Raw genomic sequence first — 13,226 nt, 5'->3', positions numbered from 1 at the left:
GAGCAAAGACAAAAGAAGCCTAGCTTAACCTGCTCCTTAGTTCCCGGTGACTATTTGTCGGCTGCTTCTATTCTCTGGACAACCATCAGCACCACCCCAGCTAGTCCTAATTCTTCCATCCTGTGTGTATTCTTGGACTTTCTTTCGTCAGAGTCAGTCATCTGTTCCCTCTGTGGGAGTTCCTAAAGGCTGCCGTTTTCATAAATTCATGTTTGGAAAATTATAATGTACATTTCTAACATCAAAATCAAATTCAGATTCCAGAAGGCCATACATAACCCATGAGCTGAATTGTTTGATGAAAGATGAAAAAGGACTGCCTAGAAGAAGGAGGAAAAAAAAAAAGCCTATGTAAATTTCATTCAAGATAACTACCCTAGGAGAATCGGGGAACATCCATCTGCACTCGTCTAGACACAAGTTCCTTTCCCCAAGGAAAGAAAATACTTGCTTGGAAAGTTCTTGTATTTTAAAATAAGCATTTCAAAAATAATCACAAATGGTTTATCAATTTAAAGGAAAGGATGGCAGATTTAATTCTGAAATTTAAGGAATCAATAAAGAATTGAACATGATGCTTTATCGAGCTTATAGTGATTGCAGAAACCAAACTTGGTAAGTACAATTAAATTGGTCATTAGTGAGATTTAAAGGATTAAGAAGTTATAAAATAGGGGCGCCTGGGTGGCGCAGTCGGTTAAGCGTCCGACTTCAGCCAGGTCACGATCTCGCAGTCCGCGAGTTCGAGCCCCGCGTCGGGCTCTGGGCTGATGGCTCAGAGCCTGGAGCCTGTTTCCGATTCTGTGTCTCCCTCTCTCCCTGCCCCTCCCCCGTTCATGCTCTGTCTCTCTCTGTACCAAAAATAAATTAAAAAAAAAAAAAAAAAAAAAGAAGTTATAAAATAACTGCTAAGATCCTGACCTTGATTGTTAAGCATGTAATTTTTAAAAAGGGTACAATCCCCCAAATAAGATCGAATATTGTGTCCATTATATTCCTCATTTATGTTAACAAAACTTTTGGAGCTTGAACTCTCATCAGCCTGGAGGAAATGAAGAGGTGGTCTCAGATCTCAAGGGGTTAAAATTTAATTAGTAAGCAGTACACACATGCATTTATCTAGATACCCATACACAGGGCAGATAGATACATTCAGACAAACAAATGAGCAAACAGAGTTTTGTAACATAGGGTGGTAAGTGGCAGGTACCTAATAAGTGACACAGATAATATGAGTAATGAGAGCACAGAGAAGTGGGATTGGCTGGTGTAGTTAGAAAGAGGAATTCACTGATAAGGAAGAATCCAGCTAGTACTAAAGAACTGGTAAAATACAGAAAGGCAAACCAGGTGGGGAAATCATTCTGGAATCACTTTAGCAAGAATAAACAGAACGCTGGCATGTCTGGATGGCTTAGTTGATTGAGCATCTGACTTTTGATTTCAGCTCACATCATGATCCCAGGGTTCTGGGATTGAGCCCTAGCCCTACGTCTGACTCTGCACTGGGCATAGAGCCTACTTGGGATTCTCTCTCTCTCTCTCTCTCTCTCTCTCTCTCTCTCTCCACCCCTCCTTGCTCTCTTAGTCTCTAAAAAGAAAAAGGAAAAAAAAAAAGAATAAACAGAAGTCTGTTCTCTGGTTTTTAGATCCTTCTGTTATTTCAGGTCTTCCAGCCACAAGCAAAGCTTCCCATTTTTCCAAATCAAACTATTTCTGGAATACTCCAATGATATAGCACATGTGCTCCCAAACAATTGACTGTCAGCACATTCCTCTTCTCTAGGATTCAAACAACTATTACTGATGTGGCAGAGGATCTGGGTGAACTTGCTACTGCCTCATTTGTGCACAGTTAATACATCCTGGCCACTAATTCCTATGGACACCAGCACAGACAAAATATGCAGGCCCTTCTGCTACCCCACTGCTACTATCCTGGAGGACATCAATGCCCTTGACAAAGAAATATTATGCCATTTGTGGTCCCCACTATTCTGAACCCATAATGCGATTCATACAGAATTAAATGAATATCCTTCCTTTTGGTTTTACTTTGACAGACAGGCACGAGACAAGAGCTATTTGTTCCACTACGTTGCTCCAAACGTATGGCACATGAATGTGTGATCATTAGCTTTTCTATATCCACCCTAGCCCATTTCCACTTTCACATTAGGTCATTATAATCCTAAAATTGTATCTCTTACTTTCTCAAGTTGTATCCTCTCCTAGGACTCTTTAGCCACTCATGCTAAGAGCTGAACATATCTGAATTCTAGCAGAATGCATTAATTATGTACAAGTCATGTAGGGTAGATATTTGCATGTTTCTGCGTGGCCAGAGTTTTCTGAGCTAAAATGACTGGTAACTTGGTTCAAAGCATGACTCAATAGCAGTCCATTTAAAATAGAGAAAGAACCTGGAGAGAGATTTACATGTTTACCTCCCCAGAAATTTGTGTTTACATTTCAAAGGGGGATAAAACCAGGAAACATTCATTTATATCCCCAAAGGTTTATAACGAGTAGGGAACCTTTCCTGAAGGGAGTTTATTAACATTAAAGAGCAAAGATTTTTCTCCTCTTCTCAGGAGGGGAAGAAGGCTGCTGAACACAAATTCTTATATAAACTCCCAGATGCATAATTTTGTGGTTCCTCTCCTGTGGCACCTCCTCTGAGTGTGCAGAATTCATCTGCCCTCATCGCATTGCCTTAAGAGGGAGAATGAGGCATGGGAAACTGGTGTGTGTCCTCTGGGCCAGAAACTTTGCATTTGCTTTCAGGAAAAAGTAAATATAGATGTTAAAACACATTAGCCAGGTCCCTAAGATATATAGAGTATGTAGATTTCAGTCATATAGAAAAGGCATTGAGACAAACTATACATTGCCTATTGAAGGACTATTAAGTAGATGAGATTTTCTTCTCAGTCCTCCAATACTTCTGACTTCCCACCATCATGAATACCACAACCACCAAATAAGTAAGAGATTTCCTCCATATCCTAATCATTTTGACCTTTCAGAGAAAAATAAGATACTTTATACCAATAGCCAGGGTTATATTAAAATGCATTTAAAAGATATTAGGATGTCTAGGGTGAACAATCTCGGTCATTACAGCTTCTGTTGAAATTCATTACTTTTATAATCTAATTTCAAAGTCAGTCATGGAGAAGTAACTTAGACTGTAATGGCCTTTCCTCTCCGTAATATCTAATATTTTGTCTTCCCATAAGCTGGCCTTTCCACCTCCTTCTGATATTGATTTTACCTCTGTCTACACCCCCCCCCCCCACATCCAGCTACTGGGATAGGCAAGTCACCCAGACCTGTCCAATGATAAAACCTAATCCTACTAGCAACAGAATCAGTCCAAATAGAGTAAGCATACACTACGTGGCCAAGCAGATTGCTCTCCTTTACTATATACAAAGTGAGAGGAAAAGAAGTCTCTATTTATCTTAAAATCCTGAGCAGTAAGCCAGAGGCTGCTAATGGACATATTCTCTAGTCAGAATTAATGAAACATAATGTCCTAATTTTTTATATTCACTTAATCAATGCATGTAAATTAAATGCTAATTATGTGATAACACTGCTCTAGGTCCTAGGTACTTACAGAAACACCTGCCTCTAGGAAGTGATGATCTAGCTGGGGGTCATTGAAGCAGATATTGAAGATGACACACAAAACATCAAAAGACTGATACAGTTCCCTATTCTCTTCAACTGAGAATGAGCCATGTCTTCAAGTATAAGTTCAATACACAGAAGCAGAGGCGGAGGAAGAAATGGAGAATATCACAGGAAGGAAAGTGGAAGCAGAATGAACATGTTTTGCCTGGAAATGATTATACCCGTCTGGGTAAAGCACAGGGTTCAAACAGAACCTGTTTGAATAGGTTGAAACAGAATGGTTTGAATGGGCAACAACTGTCCATATTGGGTGCAGTCACCAGAAAGTCAGTAAACAATGACACATTTATTCTGAAATCAACAGTATTAACCATCCTTGGATGACAAAACATCAGGCAATATGGGAGAAGCTATGGCCCAGAGGCATTAAATAGTTTAAGGTTATATTTAGTTAGTAAAAGTCAAAGAATTGAGTTCTTCTGATTCCTAATCTGGATCTGTTCTACTACATTGTACTGACAAAGCTTTACCTTTTGTTACAGTTTCCAATTTTGGTACTTCCTGTTTGCTGATCCTCTAATATTTTTTGGCAAAATATATAGAAATGGTGTAAAAAATTCCTTGTTGTTCTTATGAAAACTTTACATTACAAAAGCATGAAAGTAAAAATTATACCATCTCTTCCCAGTGAAGGAAGACCTCTTAAAAGGCAATATACTATTAGATTCCAACCATATGACATTCTGGAAATGGCAAAACTATGGAAAGCCTTAAAAAGATCAGTGGTACCAGAGGTGGGAGGGGGAGAGGGATAAATAGGCAGAGTACAGAGGACTTCTAGGGCAATGAAAATATACTGTATGATACCATACATAATGAATTATACCATAATACCATAATAATGACACCATAATAATGGATACCTGCCATTATACATTAGTCTCAACCCACAGAAAATACATGAGTGAACAGTACTGTAATCTATGGACATTGGACCCTTGTGAGGCATCAATGCAGGTTCTTCAGTTGTAACAAATGTTCTTCTCTGATAGGGCATCCTGATCATAGGGGAGCTGATGCCTGCTATGGGGTCAAGGGGTGTATGGGAAATCTCTGTACTTTCCCCTCAATTTTGCTGTGAACATTAAACTATTCTAAAAGAAATAGTCTTAGTAAAAAAAAGAAAAGAAAAGAAAAGAAAAGAAAAGAAAAGAAAAGAAAAGAAAAGAAAAGAAAGAAAGAAAGAAAGAAAGAAAGAAAGAAAGAAAGAAAGAAAGAAAGAAAGAGGGGCACCTGGGTGGCTCAGTCAGTTGAGCATCTGACTCTTGGTTTTGGCTGGGGTCAAGATCTCCCAGTTCATGAGATCTTGACAGCACCAACACTGCTTGGGGGATTCTCTCTCTTTGCCCCTCCCCTATTCATGCATGTGCATGCTCGTGCTCTCTCTCTCTCTCTCTCTCTCTCTCTTTCTCTCTCTCAAAATAAGTAAATAAAAATTTTAAAAACAGAATGAAAGAAAACTATACCATTTGTTTGGACCACATGTTCCTAAAATATTGGAATTTTAATCTTCATATATGCAGTGCCCACTAACATGGAGTCCTCATTTAAAATACTTTTTTTCCTATTTCCTCTTTTCCTCCCCCCCCCACTTTTTTTATTTGTGCCCTCTAAAGAGGGGACTGCTGGCAGAATATCAAAGATCCTTCAACCCCATCACATTCACATTGCCACAAATTTATAAAAATGACATTTCAATATAATCCATTCAGTGAAGATGAACTACTCTCTATATATCTAAATATGCTATCACTGGATGTACTTTTGCCTCCCCTCAACCTCCTGCAGCAATCTGACTTGGTAAATGAGATCTCTTAAGATGGGTCTGGCCAACGGTGCATACACTTACTACCAAGTTGTTGGCAATTTGTTCCATTTCAGGTTTTATTGAAGAGCCCATCAAATATGCTGTGTAAGTATTTAACGGGTCTGATGTAGATTAGGGTTGTGTTTTCATCACCCTAGATAGTTTTTATAAAAAATAGATAATTTTTTATATAATGTTGCTCTAGGATTTTAGCATATGAATAATCCACAAATTTATTTTCTCAAATTTAACTCAGCATTCATAACAACACAAAAAGCATTCTTCAACAAAACACTATCTTTACTGAGAAAGTAATTCATGGAAAATCAACCACAGACTGTTATGTGAGTCTTTGGATCCCTTTCAATTTTTAGCCACGCAGAGAAGGCAGTCAGGTAGTAAAATGGGAGTCTTTCTGCAGAGGTGCTTCCTGGCAAGATTTACATGTCTCAATGGGGGCTGGCCTATGTTTGCAAATCCCTTTATCAGCTAAGTCTGGTCAACTCAAGATTTGAGCGTTCAGCCCTTTTTTTAGATTCTTCTTTGTAATTTATATCTAAGTCTTCTCTTACCACATCCCCTTCATTTCTCTTAGCCTATGGCAACAGTACATAGGCTCCATTTTGCCTTGTTTAAACTTGTCCCTATTTTGGGATATTTCTTCCCCTTAGAGCATCTATCCTCAATGGAGGCTATTTTGTCTACCCTCCAAGAACCTCTGGTGCTGTCTGGAAATCTTTTAGTTGTCACAGTTTGGAATGGGGAAGAAAAGAGGTCCTCTAAGCATCTGGTGGGTAAAGGCCAGGGGTGCTAGGTATCCTATAATGCACAAGACAGCTACCCTCCCTCAAGAAATAATTACCTAAACTGTCAGCAGTACAGAGATTGAGAACCACTGCCTTAAGGTCTTGAATAGAACAACTCAGACATAAGCGTGGATAGAACCTGGTAGGTTGTGGTAGGCAGAAGGAAACATGGCATTTTGTCATACAGATTCTGGACTGCTTTTCTTTTTCCTCATTCTTCCTTTTGGCTCCTTCGCCTCTTTGCCCACTGCCCCTGTGATCTCTCCCCAAATAAAATGGACTCTCAGGGCAAAGTTTGATAAGCTCAAAAGAAAACAGTGAACAATTCAACGTGGCTTTAATTTAAAAAAAATCATAAACCAAGCACTAGCTTAAAAGTAGAAATCTGGGCATTAATAATATGCATAGCAGTTTTTATTTTGAGGACATAGGTCTCCCAAGCACAGCCTGACACTGACAAAAGGACTAATTCAACAAAACTGCACAATCATAATCGCCAAACTGCTCCTACAGTCTTCCCTGAACTCCAAGTGTCTGGTATAGTCCTAACAATTCTCATTAGCATCAGTGAGTTAACAGCTCAAGCTTTTGCCTGCATTTCTTTGACAACCTCCCTAGTTACTCCTAAAGAAACAGTATCAGTTCCGCTTAAGAAACAAAACTGAAGAAAGCCACAAAATGATGTGTATACATTGTGCATTCTAGTTCTTAGCCCACCAACATCTACTTTTCCTTGACACATATTCCAATATTTTCAACTGCAGGTGTGTAGAAGCTATTTCAATCTCTTCAACCTGATGACTTTCCTAGTTATCATCAATAGTTCTTGAAAAATATAAAGAACCTAAATGTCTTGTGCATCTTCTCTGTTCAATTAAGATCTGGATGTGGACTTCAGAGTCAGAAAGGTATATTTAGTTAAGTCCCTACAGTATTCAGTCACTGCAAGGAAGGGTTGGAATAAGTTTTAAAATCTCTGACAGTTAACAAGTAAGAGCAAAATCTTAATGAGCAACAACAATCCTGAATGAATTGCTCTGTTTCATATTTCATCGATTTTGTTGTTTGGAAAAAAAAATCAACCAGAAAGTCATTTAAGTTTCAAGAATTTGAGCAAAAATTATGTAAAAATATTTCCATCAACTAAGCATGCTGCCCTTGCCTTTAAGCAGATTTTGACCCAAATGGGCATCATGTCCTCTGTTCATTAAAGCAGCACAAAAGACATTGAGAAAACAACCCCAGAATATCTCTTGAACAATGCCTGAGTTCTTGGTGTGCACAAAGTCACATGTAAGGTGGCAATATGCTCTGTGTCTTTCACCTTTTACAATGAGCATTCCAATGAGTCAGGAGCAGTCCTGTGTTCAGAGTCCTGTCTTCACATCTTCAATCCTTCTCTGCTGCTCTTCCCAGTCTCAGACCCAAGGGAGTGCTGCTATGTGTTTGACAGACCATGTGATGTTCAGACTTTGTAACAGAATAGAGCGAATGGGCCAGAAACTGAGAGCCACAAAAATGTGAGAGGGTTCCCTAAAGGGTGAAGAAAAGAGTCCTTATACTGGAGGGTAAAATGCCTGTTTTTAATTCTTCCAAGTGAAGAAAGAACTGAGTGACTTGCTTTGTGCTACTCTATTGAATGCAAAGGGCAAACCTATTTGAAAGAAAACAGTGCTCAATTTCAGCTAATTAAAATGCAGATATATCTTATTATCATTATTGTTATTATTTCTAATTCTATGTCTGCCATGATTCTCAAGAGCAACAATCCCTGGATGTTCTCTTTATTATGTGATGTTACACTATTCCCTTCCTGCTTATATTTCAAAGAGAACAAGCAATGTCTCTGTTTATCTGTTGTTTTTCCTTGCTATTTCAGACTAACAAATATCTACAGAAGTCTTTGTAAATAACCTTTTCCCTATAGAAAGAAACCTATTTCGACTAACATGCTGTATCATGTAGAACTTGATACACTGCTTTATCTGACCTTTCAGAAATACATTTATTATTTCTTTTAATCCTAATAGGTTCTGCAGTCTAGCTATACAACAGGAAAGGCCCCTATTGAAGTCCGAGGAAAGGTCCTTCTGTGCATACATGACTCAATTCTTTATCTATTCAAAACCCCATCCAATATAAACTTAAATTCCCTTTTTCTATTCCTTTGTTGTCTCTACTCTAAATTTTCTAACCACACTTCCACCCCCACCCCCCACCCCCATATACAGATAAATGCACACAGCTTTAGGTACTTGAGAAAGGTTCTGAAGCCCAGGAACACTACCCAAGAACAAAAACTACTAAAAATAGGCCAGGCTTTGGTACAGTTATGGGTTATTATGCTAACTCAGTGAAAGTAAGTTCTTGTTTTTGTTTTTTTTTTTTTCTCCATCCCAATGCACCAGGGAGCTATGACGGGCTCGCATGAGTAACCATGTCTTACCATAGTAGTGATCCCACAGGGACAGCATGTGCCCTAGAAGAAGGCATAGAAGGCTTTCCTAGAGGGGCAAGGCACGTATTCAAGGTCTGACCCATTTTTAGCTGCCACCATCCCCTTTCTTTGATAACTTCATATCCAGACACTACCTAGAGCCTTAAAACTTTTTCCTAGTTGTTCACAGTCCTTCCTCAAGAGCCAATCTTCTCAAGAAATAGACACAGAAATGGTTTCAAGTTCAAGATTCCAAGTTCCCATCACACCTCCACTGGTTTTCTAGATTTGTGACCTTTTCCAATCTCTTAACTCATTTCAACCACCACTTTCACATTTGTAATTGGACATAATAAAAATCTCTCTGCCTACTTCATAAGGTCCTTGTGAGAATCAAATGAGACTACAGATAAAAACTATAAAGTAATATATAATACACACATGCACGCACACACATACAAAGCAATAAAATTGTTCTTCTGCTATAGTTATTCAAATTCAAGAAACCAAGAGTATTCCTATTACCATGTGTAACATTGAGGCACAGAAACCTATAACAGACAATGCAAAAGATTTATTCAAATACAAAAATTAATCATGGCATTGACATTTTGGTTGAATCTAATATCCGTGTTTACCTGTCTCAGAGAGCAATTTTGTAGCTTCCAGAACCTTCTCAGTATAAACACCAGCTTCATAGTTCTCCATCTCAGCATTGATGATGTGTATAACTCGAGCTGCCCGGCCCCTAATGGCCCCTGCGGTCCGGTCCAGAGTGTCCACGTCCCCTTCTTGGAGGGCTATCACACACTTGTTCACATCCTCCAAGATGTGATTCTCTGTGGAAAAACACACACACATACACACGTGCGCATTGATATGATTTTATGCCACTCACACACTTAGTAAGCAATCTAAGAGAGATTCATCAACTATCATGAGCCATCATGCAAATCTCAAAACATACCTTTATAACACTGAAATAACATTTAAAGAACATAGTGTATAATTACAATAGCAATTCTCAACCTTGAGCACTAGCTAAAGGGCTCACAGCATCATACAGAGTGTGAAGGTGCCATCCTACTAAGTTTCTGATTCCATAGGTCTGGGATGGGGCCCAAGAAATTGCATTTCTACCAAGTTCCCAGGTGATGGTAATGCTGTGGGTTTGGGGACCATACTTTGAACACCACACTTTGAGCATCTTTTTCAATGTTTCAGATTTATTGCATTTTACTAGTGGTTGTGGCAGTGAACATGAAGTCAACCTGATCACGCAGAAACATTTCCAAACATGACCAGAATCAAGCTCTGGGTGCCTGCTTATTTGATCAGTTCTTATTTAGCAGGCATTTAAGGGAAACTCTAAAACAAACAATTGTCACCTCATCCGTCCTTAAGGTCACGTCATGCGCAAGGTGTATACAGTAGGAAAACTGACCAGGTAAAGAGGATCACAATGTTCTCCACAACTAAAATAACATCAGGTCTTGTGGCTGGTTTCGTCAGTTTAGAGTTAAGGTCAGTCACCACTCTCCCTCATTGCCCAAAGTAGAATCCAGGCAGGCAGGCTGGGGAGTTTCACTCTTTAGTAGCATAGAGAAAACATGCAATCTGGTCCCTCATGGTTTTACAAGTATGGAATTTTGTATTTCACATGTCCTAAGTGAGATCTGTAATTATATCTCTTAAACATTCTTTGGAAACACAATTCTAAGGAAATGTTGAAACGTTTAGTGCTCTGTGGAAAGAAAAGAACTTAAGCTGAAAATACACTCACATATACACACACTCACTTTAAATAAAGAGAACAAGTGAGAAATAGTCTAAAGTAATCTGGTAACTCCAAAAAATTATAACTGTCAAATTCAACAGTTAATAAAGGATTAAAATAAATTATTACTTCCTCGAGAAGTTTCTAGGGCTACCTGTGAAATTAAAAGTTCCTACCTAAAGAGGGAAAGAGGGTAAGGTATTGCACCAACACCAGTCTCCACCATGGATCGATCTCTCCTACTTTCCTGAAGCCAGTCAGGCAGAAGGACTAAGCGTTCTGTCAGGACCCTCGGCAGAAACTTGTAAAGTATAACTTACTCTGTATCATGGAACCTCTGCTTTGACCTCCTACAATAGGATTACCTCATTTGAACCATTACGGATTTCTGATTTCTACATTCTCTTGTTCCCTAATTTCAAATAGAAATTAGAATAGGAAAAAATGAGACAATTTTAATATTCAGATTTTTAAACTCACAAAAAGTAATACTTTCTGAATGCTGATATTTTCCTGAGTAAAATAGAAACAGCTGTGACAATTTAGACTTTACAAAATTTTTAGTTTGGTTAAGGAACTTTTGAAAACCACCCCTTTCTGAAATCCTGGATTGTGTCACGCAAACTCACTTAAAAGGACACCTGGGAGAAAGGTTTACTCAAATGCAACTTGGTACAGAATTACAAATACAAAAATTTGATTTGAAAAGGCCTCTTTCACTGCTCTTCTTGCCGCCCTGCTGGATCTCTCCAGACAATTCAAATATGTCCAGGTCTCCAAAAGTATGCAACTGGGAGGGTCTGCATATCAAAAGCATGCATCCATCCACTATTGTCTTTGAATAACACAGAAGTACAACAAAAGCTACTACTTTTCCATGCGTGGAATTTTGAGATCCCATCTCTGTTCTAACTGCATTCAGAACAGAAATGGAATGTGCTACTTATAGTATATCCTAATAATTTCTCTGGAGTTGATAATTTTTTTTAATTCTAAGAAGTCCACTCATGACCTAATATCTTAAAATGAAATGATAGGTTTTAAAGGGGAAAAGAAAACAACTATTTCCCAAACTAGAAATGTATAACTCATTTAATTAAGACACAAGAAAAAGAATATGCTTTAATAGATATAAATGATACATATTTGAAGGAGGCTAGCAGAAGCTGAAAACCCAAAACACCGAAAGCATTGCTTTTAATTAGGCAAATCATCAACTAATTTGTTCAATGGTCAGTTTAATAAATCATGCTGTGTGAATAAAGTATTAATTGTATTAGTTTTATAATTTATTGACTAATTTTTCTTAATCAAGTTTTTTTTTGAAATGCTAAGATAATTTGCTCAGGATTTCCCAGCATTTTCCAATCAGGGTACCCCTGTAAGGGAAAAACGAATCACCATCTCTTAATAATAGTTCTCGTAGTGGATGGTATACACGTAAAGGCTAAGATTTGGAATGCCTTAAAATAGATTTGTATTCTATTAAGCTCAGTACCAACAATGTATTTCAAAAAGAATAGTACCTGTTCCTAGAGACATGTCATCTGGTCAAAAGATCATATGTAATGTATATATGTATTCCCAGACCCCTTATAATAACTTCCCTCCTCATCTCTTCCCAACCCTCTCAGGTCTGAGCCCAACAGTTTGGAAGCACACTGGTCTATCAAGAATTCCAGTGAATTATTTGAAGGCGAAATCCACACTTGATTCATTTTTGCATTCCTGACAGTGCCTTATACACAGCAGGTAATCAAAGAAAAAACACTGAATAAACATGTTTGTTAATAGGAGACCATTTTATGTGCTTTTATTCTAAGGTATTTTCAAGAGAAAGAGTTCAAGAAGTAAAGACAGGTATGCTGTCCCAACTAGAAAAGAACACAGTAGAGAAAGTAATAATAAAAAGCATAGGTATTCCAGAGAGGGCTCCATTGCTGGGAAAAACCGCTCAGGTACTTTGGATGTCATATCCGGATATGAAGCATGGCTTTTAAACATATCATAAAACACTTGACTGCAATATATTTTGTGATGAATTTGAATTTTTGCAGCCTTACTGTTTCAGAAAAGATGAGTTTTGTTATAAAAATCACTGATGACCAAACTATTTGATTATTATAAAGCTTAAAGATATAGATTCTAAATTCAAAACCTAAGTTCCTTGTTTCCTTCTAAAAATTCTCACAAACTCAAGACTCTGGAGTCAAAAGAAAAATAAGAAAAGGCAGACAACAAAACACAACTCTTGGACATTATGGGATTGAGTTAATCTCTTCTTCAGATCTTAGATGGCTGCTACTATGTGAGCCAAACCCAAGAATTAAACTGTCACACGGTTAATGCCAACACACTCATTTTAAAACACTATTAAAAATTGTAGTTTTTACCCAGTGGGGAAAAACTTAAGTGTTCTAACATAGCCATTTCACTTTTTTATGAGCCTGGGCCACATCTGAAAATTGGTTTTGCTTCTGTAATGTTAATAGCTAGCATCATTGCTCCTGAAACTTGTTGCATTTCATATGGACAAATTAAGCACTCAGGCACACAGGTTCAGGTAGCATGAACAAAACAAAACTGTAGTATTTTGCAAACAAAGATTTTTTGGTTGTTTTTAAAATAGAGTTCCCTGCCAGAATAGATATTCCCTTAAGAAGAAACTGATACATAAAATGTCATTAATGCCATTCC

General features: G+C 37.9%; 1 protein-coding gene across 5 annotated transcripts in view; it reads right to left on the bottom strand.

The window, feature by feature from the left end:
• The window catches only part of CTNNA2 (catenin alpha 2), a 1,108,364-nt gene that overhangs the window by 99,836 nt on the left and 995,302 nt on the right, over positions 1 to 13,226 (bottom strand). For all 5 annotated transcript variants that reach the window (XM_045446647.1, XM_045446648.1, XM_045446649.1 and 2 more), the window contains exon 12: positions 9,391 to 9,591. In XM_045446647.1, the coding sequence (XP_045302603.1) occupies positions 9,391 to 9,591 (201 nt within the window). The remainder of the gene's footprint in view (positions 1 to 9,390; positions 9,592 to 13,226) is intronic.

The sequence above is a fragment of the Leopardus geoffroyi genome, chromosome A3 (genome assembly GCF_018350155.1).
Source record: "Leopardus geoffroyi isolate Oge1 chromosome A3, O.geoffroyi_Oge1_pat1.0, whole genome shotgun sequence".
Lineage (NCBI taxonomy): Eukaryota > Metazoa > Chordata > Mammalia > Carnivora > Felidae > Leopardus > Leopardus geoffroyi.
This window is presented reverse-complemented; position numbering and strand designations above follow the sequence as displayed.